The sequence below is a fragment of the Hemitrygon akajei genome, chromosome 4 (assembly GCF_048418815.1).
Source record: "Hemitrygon akajei chromosome 4, sHemAka1.3, whole genome shotgun sequence".
In the NCBI taxonomy this organism is placed as follows: Eukaryota; Metazoa; Chordata; class Chondrichthyes; order Myliobatiformes; family Dasyatidae; genus Hemitrygon; species Hemitrygon akajei.
The window spans coordinates 68417140-68430226 of NC_133127.1; the positions used below are offsets into that span (position 1 = coordinate 68417140).

The 13087-nt window shown below is 37.6% G+C and overlaps 1 protein-coding gene across 2 annotated transcripts in view; it reads right to left on the reverse strand.

The window, feature by feature from the left end:
• Positions 1-13087, reverse strand: part of intu (inturned planar cell polarity protein) — a 91169-nt gene that overhangs the window by 32050 nt on the left and 46032 nt on the right. For both annotated transcript variants that reach the window (XM_073042812.1, XM_073042811.1), the window contains exons 4-7: positions 8465-8674; positions 2155-2273; positions 1290-1379; positions 1115-1192 (exon numbers count right to left, since the gene is read on the reverse strand). In XM_073042812.1, coding sequence (XP_072898913.1) covers positions 1115-1192; positions 1290-1379; positions 2155-2273; positions 8465-8674 — 497 coding nt within the window. The remainder of the gene's footprint in view (positions 1-1114; positions 1193-1289; positions 1380-2154; positions 2274-8464; positions 8675-13087) is intronic.

The following is a 13087-nucleotide window of genomic DNA, read 5'->3' on the forward strand; positions in this document are numbered from 1 at the left end:
CACTGGAATTCGCAAGAATGAAGGCTGACCTAATTGAAACCTATCAAATAGTGTAAGGCCTTGATAGAGTGGATATGCAGAAGATGTTTCCTATGGTGGGAGTGTCCAAGACCACAGGACACAGCCTCAGGATAAAGGGGTGTTCTTTTAGAACAGAGATAAAGAGGAGTTTCTTTAATCAGAGTTGGTGAATTTGTGGAATGTATTGCCACCAGCAGCTATGGAGGCCTAGTTTTAATGCAGAGGTTGATAGATTATTGATTGGTCAAGGCATAAAGGACTACTGGGGGGGGGGGGGGGTGACCAGAGATTGGGGCCAAGAGGAAAAATGATCAGACATTATGAAATGGCAGAGCAGAGTTGATGGGCCAAATGGTCTAATTCTGCTCCTATGTCTTATGGTCTTAATTGGACAACCTATCCAGAGCCCCTGTTGACTTGTAGATTGAATAGAAAAGGTCCCTTATAGCATGTTAGCAGAACCAGTAATTTGAATTAGTGGATCTAGCTGAGGGATAATTGTTGGATTAAACATCAAATCATTTCATAAGATTTTTAAAAAAAAACCATCAAGGCAGATAAATATTTATGATCTAATACCCTCTCAGTGCTGTGTGGATTATGGGTTTCTAGGATGGAATTTCAACTCCTGTTACCAAGCCAAAACTGATATTTGTATCCACTGCTGTACAAAATTTTGAAAGTTGGTCATTTCTTCCCCCCACCGCTCCCCAAGTATGAATATAGATATACACTGGTGTGCTCAACAACAGCAAAAAAATAATAACACTGACTGCACAATATAGACCAAGAGATTAAATACTGTCTGATTCTCTTTAATCCAAATTCTCTTGATCCAACTTTACTCAAATAGTTAGTAGTAGAAGTTAGACTTCCAGAACAGATTTTTGTTTTCCATATCTGAGGGACTCAATGTGTAAAGGCTTTGAAAAAGCTGACTGAAACAGTTGAAGGTCTTTTACACACAGAAAAGGAAACAGCATTTGCATCAAGACTACTTAAGCTATCCTCACTTACTGAATTAAAATTCAAACTCGTATTTGGAATTTGCTGTCCACCTATTGTTTGTAAAAGAGTATTTTTTAGTACTTGCCTATCTAATGAGCTGTACATGTACTGTAAGGTTCTTACAAGAGTCTTGATCATGTTTCTTAGTTGTGGAAGAGGAACCCTTCAAAAAAGAGAATGGGTTGTTAATATTGCATGTTTCCTAGTAACTTCCAGTCAAAGAATTTTTATACCATATTAATAACAATGTTTTTGTTTACCTTTCAGCAGGTAGTCCAAGGAGTAGCAGGTTGCTACCTTCTTTCCAATATCCTATATTAATAAGTTTTCCATTCAGCAACAATGAAGTACTAACCAAGTAGAACAAAATAAACTAGTAAGCAAAGACTAAACAGAAATAAAAGTTAAGCAAACATCTCATTTATTATGGTTTTCTATACCCCAACTTTCTTGAGTAATAGACATGAAAAACTTAAAGATACCAAAATGAGCCATTGGTCCATCTAATTCATTCTATATGCCTTTGGTGACAATACATAACATTAAGATTTTTGACTTACTATAATACAAGATTGATTGATATTTCTTGTCATCTTTTTTTTTGCTATTACTATCTTACTAGACTTACAGGCTGGTTTTGAGATCCACATACTTGCTTTTTCCTGTTAAGGACACTGAACTGGTCTACAACTAATCTTTTACATACATATATAGTTGAAAAACTGCTCAGTAAGATGAACTCTTTAACAGAAATATAAAATGCACAAGTTGAAATCAGCCTATTTCAACCTTTCTGATGGACCAGGTAAAATTAGCAAGACAACACTATGCACCATATAAAATGAGCACTTGTCAAGTGTTATGGATATTAAAATATAAGCAGTTGAAATAACTACAAATGCAAAACAATATTAAGTTGAAAATTTAAAGACTCATGCAAAATAGAAAACATTGTATAGTGCAGCACATTTGCACTTTGAATTCAAAAGTGATTAACTGGAAGACCACTTGCATAAGGATATTGTTTATTACATATCAAACAAGATTATTGTTATTTTTGATCAAAAGTAGTTCAGTAACATTATAGTTCTCACACTGCATAAACGAAGTAAAATGTTTGGTCACCTGATAATATGTCCCCCAGTTATATTTTCCAGCATATCACAGAGGGTTATAAATATTCCTCGAATATTTTTCAACTTTTGAGATGCTTCAGACATTGGATAATGGTAAAGGATTTCTTGCTATGATAAAATAGGAAAAACTTGATGTTGTTACCATTAAATGGGATTGGCAACATCCTCAAAACAATCACCAGATTTTTACAGCTATGGCATAACCTCTACCCCAAGGTAAAGAAAATTATTTCATTTATCTTTGATTTTCATTACTTTCTATACCTAACTGTGATGTATTAATCGTTAATGCACTTTATCTCACAGGGCCTCCACTGCTTCTAGCTTTTCGCCATATAGGAAGTACAGTAATTTGTAATATTTACTTTAGGTTCATAACGGATTTGCTTGTGCTGAAACTCTTTTGCCAGCAACACAACCTGTTAATATTCCTGCCATATAATCCTTTATTTATTACTTTTACATTATTTTGTAATAGATCAATAAAGAAAGATCCAATACAATCCTTGATGCAACTCATACTCCTCTTGATCTTCAGAACATACTCTACTGAGAGAACTTAAAAATAACCATTTTACAATCAGTGAATGCTTTCTGTTTAACCATTAACCTCTCTCACCAATTCCCTACCTGAGGTTTGAAGTGAGAAAATACAGTAGCTTTCTGGATCCCAGTGAGGGAAAATGAAAGTCTAAGAAAAGCAAGTAGTTTTCAACAAAATAAATTAGAATATTTGAGGATTTGAATGGGCATATGTGGTTTCACTGATAGAACTCCCTAAACCAAATTTCCATCTTCCCATTTGTACTTAACATTTAAAAAAATGTCTTAATCATAGGAAAAATAGCTTTTAATCTGTTGCTGCAGGGATAGTATTTGATAGTGTGGGATTTTCCCAGAGGAACTGGGGATGAAAAGTGTCAAAGGTCAGTCATTCTTTCTAGTTCTTTTCAACATGCAGCAGCAGGATGACAGCATTTATTTAGCCTTAGCTGGCACTTGTAATTTTTCCATAAATAAACAAAAAGCCCATGAGGTGCTGTATGCAAACAGAAAGAATACATCTACTCTTCTCTGAAGAATCTCAACAGAAAACTTTGTAGCGAAAGGAGAATTTTGAGTCACCTTTAAGTATGTACAGCTTTCCACTTTAGTACAAATTGATTTAAGTCACTGAACTACTTTCTTTAATCAACAGCAGTAATTGAAAGAAAGATGAGCTTTAGCTTTCTTTACACTTTATTGTTGCTATTTACATAAAATATACAAAAAGTTAATAACATGAGATGAAAAATTCATGATGTTAATTAAAGGTTTTGAAACTATTATTCTCCCACAAGGCTAATTTCATTGCAGCCTTGATGGGCTGGGTTTGGTTATGCACCAAGTATGGGGAAAAAAACAGTTTCTGGCCTATATTTGTCCTTATACCAACAGTTGTAAAGCATGTTAAACATCTAGTCCATAAAGATCTTTGTGAGCAGTTTTCCTACATTATAACAGGGACCACTTTTTGAAAGTTTCAGATGCAAGGTGCCTTCTGAAAGAAAATTGCGAAATGTAATATATAAAAGTATTTCTCCTTCACCTCCTTTCACCTGTTAGCAGCTTGGTATTGGTATCCTGTACATTGCTGATCCAATATAATGCTCTTGGGCTAGCGGCACAGAGGTGTTATTGGTCTCTAATTCACTCCTGACCACAGGAGCTGTCTGTGTGGTGTTCGCATTTTTTTTTCTTGTGACTTTAAGGATTTTCCTCATTTTCCTCCCATATCCCAAGATGAAAGGTGAGTGGATTAACTGGCCACTGAAAATAACTTTTAATATGTAAGTTGTAGTGTATTTAATATTTCAGTAATATTGTAAATATACTGTTTAACTAAGCATTCCTTTGTTGTGTAATAACATGCAAGTCATATGCAAACGTTCATGTATGGCATATGACATTACGCCACTACGTCATTTGGAGTAAAGGCAAAACCAGACACTTTATGTCTGGGCTCCCTGAGTTCTCCTTTCGATTAATTTCTGAAGTTACAAAACATAACATTGGTGACGAGGAAGTTTTAAATGAATATGAAACGTCTACCTACACGTTGAAGTGCAGCGACATGTTCAAGTTTAAAAAAGTGCAGTGACATGTTTGAATTTTTTTTTAAAAAGTGCAGCGGGAGTTGGAGTTAAGAAAGTGCAACATGTTTCTTTGCAAGACGAAGAGAAAGACAACAGAGTTTTAAAAAAAAGTAGAAAACAAATGAATGCATAGGTCTAGAAACAGTGAGTATTGGGTGATAATAATCATACATTTGAAAAAAACCCAGAAATGACTGACGATGAACACATCAGAAAGATTGATATGTTCGAATGCGCAAAATATAATTGGCTGATGTATACTGAGCAAATTGAGCAGTATTTTGAAGCAAATGGAATAACCAATGAATTAAGTCACTGAACCACTTTCTTTAACCACAGCAGTAGTTGAAAGAAAGATGGGTTTTAGCTTTCTATACACATTATTGTTCCTATTTACATAGAATACACAAAAAGTTTTGCTGAGTGTAATAGATGAGAAAACATACAGTTTGCTCAGAAGTTTAAACGATCCAACTAATCCAGCTAAAATTAGCTTTGCTGATATCATGAAAGTAAAGCAGGAACATTTAGAACCAAAACCATTGCTGATTGTAGAACACTTTAATTGTTCAAATAGTTCTACTTATTACCAGAGAATGTATACAGTATGCAACTTAAGATTCTTACTTTTTGCAGACATCCACGGAATACAAAAGAATGAATGATTGAAAAACGTTAGAACCCCAAAGCCTCCTCTACCGCTTCTCCACACAAGCAGCAACAAAGCATCAACCTCCCCCTCCCCCACCATTTCAGTCGAAAGTGTCAGCGTCCACCACCTACAAACAACAGCAAAGCACCTAAAAAGAAATCATGATCAGCAGTCAACAAAAACTATTGTTTACCTGACAGTATGACATGCCACAGGCTCTCTCTCTCTCTCTCTCTCTCTCTCTAACAAGGGATAGAGAGATGTTATCCATTTCACAGTGAAAGGGAAGACCAACATACAGTCACTGTTACGATCTTAGTCTGCTGCGGCGCTTTTTATTCTGAGATTCTCCGACTCATAAGCAGAATCAAAAGGAAGGAGCATACTTCAGCATATGAGGCTGAATTGAAGAGATTGTCTGAACATTTTCAGTTCAGTGATGGGTTTAATGATCCACTGAGAGATCACTTGGTTTGTGGAATCTTATAAGAAAGCACTTAAAAACGGCTCGTAACTTTAATTCGCTGATGACACGGCCATAGTGGGGTGTGTCAGGAATTGTCAGGAGGAGGAGTATAGGAAACTGATACAGGACTTTGTGATATGGTGCAACTCAAACTACCTGCGTCTCAATATCACCAAGACCAAGGAGATGGTGGTGGACTTTAGGAGATCTAGGCCTCATATGGAGCCAGTGATCATTAATGGAGAATGTGTGGAGCAGCTTAAGACCTACAAGTATCTGGGAGTACAGTTAGACGAGAAGCTAGACTGGACTGCCAACACAGATGCCTTGTGCAGGAAGGCACAGAGTCGACTGTACTTCCTAAGAAGGTTGGCGTCATTCAATGTCTGTAGTGAGATGCTGAAGATGTTCTATAGGTCAGTTGTGGAGAGCGCCCTCTTCTTTGTGGTGGCGTGTTGGGGAGGAAGCATTAAGAAGAGGGACGCCTCACGTCTTAATAAGCTGGTAAGGAAGGCGGGCTCTGTCGTGGGCAAAGTACTGGGGAGTTTAACATCGGTAGCTGAGCGAAGGGCGCTGAGTAGGCTACGGTCAATTATGGATAACTCTGAACATCCTCTACATAGCACCATCCAGAGACAGAGAAGCAGTTTCAGCGACAGGTTACTATCGATGCAATGCTCCTCAGACAGGATGAAGAGGTCAATACTCCCCAATGCCATTAGGCTTTACAATTCTACCGCCAGGACTTAAGAACTTTTTAAAAGCTATTATTAATGCTTTTTGAGATAGTGATTTAGATGCATATCATATTTTTTACTGAGTTAAGTATTGTATGTAATTAGTTTTGCTACAATAAGTGTATGGGACATTGGAAAAAAAGTTGAATTTCCCCATGGGGATGAATAAAGTATCTATCTATCTTTCTATCTAATTTTCTCAGCTCACTCGTGTAATGTTTGTGTGTCAATGGTGTGACCACAGTAAGTGATGCTTGTTTTAAAGGATTCACACTTATTATATTGTGCTCTGAGCCCATAATATTCTCATCTTTTTAACACTGTCTTGAGATTTTGGAGATGTTCCTTGTCATCCTCTCCAGATATCATCCAGGTAACACAAAGTGCCTAGATAAACTTGCAATTCCTGGTCCATAGCTTTCTGCCAGAGTATAGGTGCAGATGCTACTCCAAAAATAAGCCTATTATAACAATAAAGCCCTTTGTGAGTGTTTATGGTGAGAAACATTTTGGACTCTTCTTCCATTTCCATCTGTAGGTAGGCCTGAGTTAAGTCCACTTTGCTGAATTGTTTTCTTCCAGAAAGGTTTGCAAAGATATCTTCTATTCTGGGCAGAGGGCGTTGATCTGCTTTCAATACTGAGTTGATAGTGACCATAAAATCACCACAGATCCTGACAGACCCATCTTTTTTGGCAATTGAGAGCACTGATATTGTCCATGGACTCCTCTCAACCTTGGAAATAATTCCTTCAGCTTCCACGTGATCTGGCTCACTGGCTACTTTATCATGGATGGAACCAGACGGGCTTTGTAAAACTTGGGTGTGGCATTTTCATTTAACACTACTTTTACCTTGATATGTTTGAGTTTTCCAATGCCATCCTTGAACACTGCTGTGGCATCATCCAGTTCCTTCCTTAATTTGCTATCAGTTGACTCCACTGCAGTGAATGTGCCATGCAGATGCTGGATGGATCTCCAATCAAGTTGTAGTTGGCTCAGTCAATTGTGGCTCGACAATGCTGGCCCTCCTGTTTTCACCAAATGCAAGTCCAATGTGGCTATTTGGTTGTTTTATTTCACTGTTAGAAATGTCCTTTCCAAAGAAGTAATCCTTTCTCTGGTATAAATTCTTAGTTAAATACTTGCAAGCTTCAGTTCAGTATCTTTGAAGTGCTGTTCAAACTCACTTTGTAGAATGACTAAAACCAGTCAAGACAGTGTCCAATTCCATTTTAATTAATTTGCTGCTCACTTCTGGTGTAAGCCATATTGCTTGTCTCCTGTTAGTCTTTACATTTCAAGACTTAAGGCTACCCAATCCTGTTTTGCTTTCAACATTATCAGATTTTTCATTCACTACATGCAGATCAGTGGTCGTTTTGAAACTGCAACTTTTTTTCTTCCCTGTGTAGTCTGTTTAGATGTTGCAATTTTGTTCACACTCACTTGCATTCTTGACTGAAATTCAGGGGCTGCTGTTCAGGTAAAGGTGAGGACTCTGTCTGCTGTTTCCATTGATACAGTGATTTCAACTGCTCTTTTAAATGCAAGTTGTGCTTTTATCAAAAATTCCACAAACTAAATGATTTCTCAGTGCACCATTAAGCCTGTCACTGAACTGACAACACTCTATCTCTAATTCAGCTCGTATGCTGAAAGACTCCCCCTTTTTTTGATTCCACTTAAGAAACATTTAAGTATGTTTATTAAAGCATTCTACAATCAACAATGGTTTCATTTTTAAATGTCCCTGCATTACATTCATGATCTCAGCAAAGCTCATTTTGGCTAGTTTGGATGAAGCAGTTACAACAACTAAACAAACCATATGCTTTTCTACCTAGAGTGCAGAGCATGACAGATTGGTTGTAACTGTGCATTTAAGAAGTGTCTAGATGAACACTTGCATTTCCTAGGCATAGAAGGCGAGAGACCAAGTGCTGGATAGTGGGATTAATACAGAAGGGTGCCCACTGGTCAGTACTAATGGGTTGGATCAAATAGCACGTTTCCATGCTGTACAATTCAATGACTCTAAAAACAAAATGCTAATAAAATTTTATCAATATATTTATTTGAACCATTAATTTATTTTACTCTGCTACTTTCACTCTACTCTGTGTAATAGGTATGTTCTTTGGAATATTGCTAAGTTGATCCTGATTTTGTGGCTAACAGCTACTGAGATATTGCATTTAGTTGCAGCCTATTGGTAGAAGATAAATCCAATTTTATCAAAAAAAAGCCATTGTTCATGGCAATAATATCTTCCATATACATTTTTGAAAGGATTATTGACATACCTCTTCCTTGGAGTTTTCAGATTCCACCTTTAAAGTTAAATACATTGCAATATGAGAAACATTTCCAGTATCCATTTGGAGATCTACAGTGTCTTGACCCCATACAAGTTTCACTAGATTGGCATCAGTGGGAACCGGTTTAGCAATGTGTTCAAAAGCCATGTCAGTTTGTACTTCATCACGGCTTAAGGTTTCAAATGTGAGTTTCACCTGTTAAGAGCCATAATAAAAAAATATTAAAATTGCTTATGGGAAAGAACATTGGAAGTGAAATAATTAGATATATCACAGAAAATAGGCTAACTCTATTCTCATGGTTTTGAAAATACCTTCTTTGTAGTGTACAGTTTATTCCCTTTTGAAAGATTTTTTAAATAAAAACAAAATGCTAGAAATATTATGGGTTTTGTAGAGAGAAAAAGGTTAATATTTTTGATCAATGACCTTTCATCAGGGCTGCTTGTGGAAGTTCTTAATGCTGTATGAAGATGCACTTCGCTTATTAGAACCGGACATTGTAAATTATGAAATATACTGTTCTTGACTTTTCATCCAATTTAGAAATGTAAAAGACCAGCTAAGGCAGTGATCTCTGGCCAATATGTTCCTGGTCTTACCACAACATCTCTGGAATGCGGGAAGAACTGGAGTACTCGGAGGCATCTGTGCACCAAGAGGTGGAACGTGCAAAATCTACTCAGTCAGCCCCCAGAGTCAGAATCAGACAATAGGGGGAAGGTAACTAACCTGTTGGCCTGAGACCAGGAGAAGGCAGAAAAGTGAATGGATTTAATTAAAAGATAGCAGTGGCATTTTAATTTCTTGGTATGCTGGAAGTAAAGGGAAGGTGGCAATGGCTTTCTTTTACATCTTGGACATGCAGGCTGCAAGGTTAATTGGTCACTGTCAATTGCCCCTAATGAATAGCTGAGTGGTAACTCTTTGGGGAGATGATTGGAATGTGGACAGGATAAATGGATCCTTAGCAGTTGACAAGGATGGGCGAAAGGGCCTACCTCTGTGCTGTGTATGACTCTAATGTTAACCTATGAATAATATTACTTTACCAGATCTAATCATAGCTTGGAGTCCTGCATGCTTTCACAAGTAAACCAGAATTTGTAACATGAAGATGATATCTAAGGAGATATATAAAATATGCATCTCCTAAATTAGGAGAGGTATGTGTGGCCTCCGTCTGTCATGGTTGACCATGGGTACTGCGCCCCTGGTAGTCACTGGTTTGTCGAGCAGCGTCGACTGTGGCTCTTGAGGTTGGCCTCTCCAGGGCGCAAGCCAGGGCAGAGTTGATATGGAGATCCATCTGTTGCCCATGCAGTGGGACCCCCCTCTCCATGCTGATAACAGGTCCAAAGGAATGATGGAAGTCGATACAGTTTGGTGCCAGCAGCATTGCAGGAGTTGCCGTGTCAGTGCTGGGTACAGTAGTCAGCCACCTTTGGGACTCCGATTCTGGATCTTTCCTCAGGCTTTACACCCACAGCCTTTCTCATCAGCTGGTATAGCACAGATGGTACATGCAAGATTGAGTTCAATGCTTAGGAGAAGCTTGGATAGGTACACGGATGGTAGGCATATGGAGGGCTATGGTACTGGTGCAGGTCAATGGAAGTAGGCAGTTTTAAATGGTCTGGCAGGGACAAGATCAGCCGAAGGGTCTGCTTCTGTGTTGTAATTTTGTATGACTCTTTGACTCCAAAATGAGTCCAGCTCTCTCATTATTAGATCTCTCTATTTCTATGACACTATTACTGAGAAATACTAACTTAAATATAACAACCAATTTATTCAGAAAAGAGGTTGAATTTTAAATCTCACTAAATCATTAAGGATTAAAACAACAAATGTTTTGTAAAACTTAACTCACAACCAATGTGATCTTATATCATTAATGAATTGATTTTCCATTCTCGTTCCATCGAAGAGTAGCTTTCATTGCTGAAGCAGATTAAACTTTCAAAAGGAAAATTAAAATTCAGCAAGTGGAATTCCTGTAGCTTCAGCTGTAGACTGAGTAGTTGATCTACATTTGTCTTTTATTTTCTTTTGTCTTTTTTTTACTCTATTATCCTCATTCTTTTTGTCTTTGCTTAATGCTAACAATGTCAACAGATTTTATTTTTGCATCATTTTCATTTAAATCTCTAAAACTCTCCTCTCTTTTGTACATTTCCTACTGTTTCCATTTTTCCCGAATTTACAGCCTTCTCTACAACTATCTTATCTATTTTCCCATAGAATTTTGTAGCCAGTTTAGTATGGGCCATTGCAACAATATGACAGTTATAAAGTGAATCAAATCTTTTCCTGAATGTTGAAGGGAAATGAATGATAGCAGATTTGGGGACACTGCCGAGGTTTTTAAAAAAAATGCTACTCTTTGACATTGGTGAAGAGCTACCATAATTGTTGAAGAAATGCCATCACAATTACATTTAATTATTTTGCTTGTTAGCACTTAAAATGTGCTCTAAGGAAGACCCATTAATGCTTATGAAGTTAAATACAACTCATAGGTTGCTTTGTTTCATTTTCAAAATTATTAACTATTAATTAGGTGCTATATAAGAAAATACAGGAGAATTGAATATATTGCAAATGAAATACTGCAATTTTCAGTTGTGTTAAACTTCCATTAAATTTACTGGTAGTAACTTGACTAAGTACTTATCTTCTGCATGTAAATTTCAATCCAGTTTAATGACTTTTAAGACCTTAAAAATGATATATGAAGCCAATCTCAGATGTGATAAACAGGTATATAAAAAACAGAACTATTTAAGAAAAGGAAAGGGAATCTGTTAGTCTATTTTCAATGGTGGGGAAAATGAAAGACAATGACAGAATATCTTAAAAAGAATAGAATTGAGCAGAGTCAGCATGAACTGATGTGATTGACTAATTATATGCAACTTTATTCCAATTACCCAAGGACATAATTGCCATAGGATGAATACAGTGAAGCTTCACGAGTCTGGTTTCAGGAATGCTGGGTTTGACATAAGAGGAGATAGTAGACCACATCCTTATTTCCCAGAGTTTAAAAAATTCTTACAGGGCTCTACAGCCTGGCTGCAAGGAGCATATTTCACCTGTCCGAGAATCAAGATCTAGTCTCAGAATAAGACGTGGTGAAGGTAAACTTCTTCAGAGGGTGGTGAACCTTTGGACTTCTCTACCCTATAGGTTTAAAGGAGGTTGTTATTTAATCCATCCAAATCAGAGCCAGAGAGATTTCTGTACATTAACAGATTCAAAAGATAGTACTGGAAAATATGTTTGATCTTTTACTTCAGCAGTGATCTTGATGAACATGGAGTAGACTTGATGGGCCAGATGGTATACACTTGTTTATTTTCTTCACACTTTATGGAAAATGGCTAAGGTCACCATGACTCCAAAAATGAAGGGCAAACAATAGATTGTGTGTAGAATCAATCCATTTAAAATGTCATTTGTCACATGCACATGAATGTAAACCGAAGGCTTGAAACACGTTCAACAATAAAAGGTTATCAAACAGCAAGCTAACAAATTGTTCAAGATTTTCAAAATCTCAAATCCTGAAGGTATTGCTAGGAACACAAAACTTACAAAGGGTACAACTGTGTGCAAGGACCATGAAATAAATGTATTTTTAAATTGATGTACAGAAAACAAAGGTAAAATAACACATTAATTGAAAGAGTATAGCCACATCAATTTGTATTTTGGAAAGCGAAAAGCAAATTTAGTCATGCATAAAAAACACAAAATGCTGGCAGAACTCAGCAGGCCAGACAGCATCTATGGAAGGAGGTAATAACGACGTTTCGGGCCGTAACCCTTCATCAGGAGTGAAGTAACATGGGATGGTCGAAGGGGGATAAGAAGTGGGGGGAGGGATAAAGTAGAGAGCTGGAAAGTGATAGGCTGGAGGGAAATGGGCTGGGGGAAGGTGGAGAATTATGGGAAATAAAAGAGAAAGAAAGGTAGGGCTGGGGGAGAGATTATAGTGAGGGGGGAAAAGAGAGAGAAAGAGAACCAGACTAAAATAATAGATAGGGATGGGGGTAAGGGTAGGGGAGGGGTATCAACGGAGGTCAGTGAGTTGGATGTTCATGCCCCCTAGGTAGCCTTCTTCCTGCCGGCATGAACATCCAACTCACTGACCTCCGTTGATACCCCTCCCCTACCCTTACCCCCATCCCTATCTATTATTTTAGTCTGGTTCTCTTTCTCTCTCTTTTCCCCCCCCATTATAATCTCCCCCCAGCCCTACCTTTCTTTCTCTTTTATTTCCCATAATTCTCCACCTTCCCCCACCCCCATTTCCCTCCGGCCTATCACTTCCCAGCTCTCTACTTTATCCTTCCCCCCACTTCTTATCCCCCCTCGACCAACCCATGTTACTTCACTCCTGATGAAGGGTTTCGGCCTGAAACGTCGTTATTACCTCCTTCCATAGATGCTGTCTGGCCTGCTGAGTTCTGCCAGCATTTTGTGTTTTTATTTATTTCCAGCATCTGCAGATTCACTCGTGTTGCCTTTTAGTCATGCATATTGGATTTATAAGACAAAAGCAAGGGTAACATGCCAAATTAAAACAAAATTATTAATTTA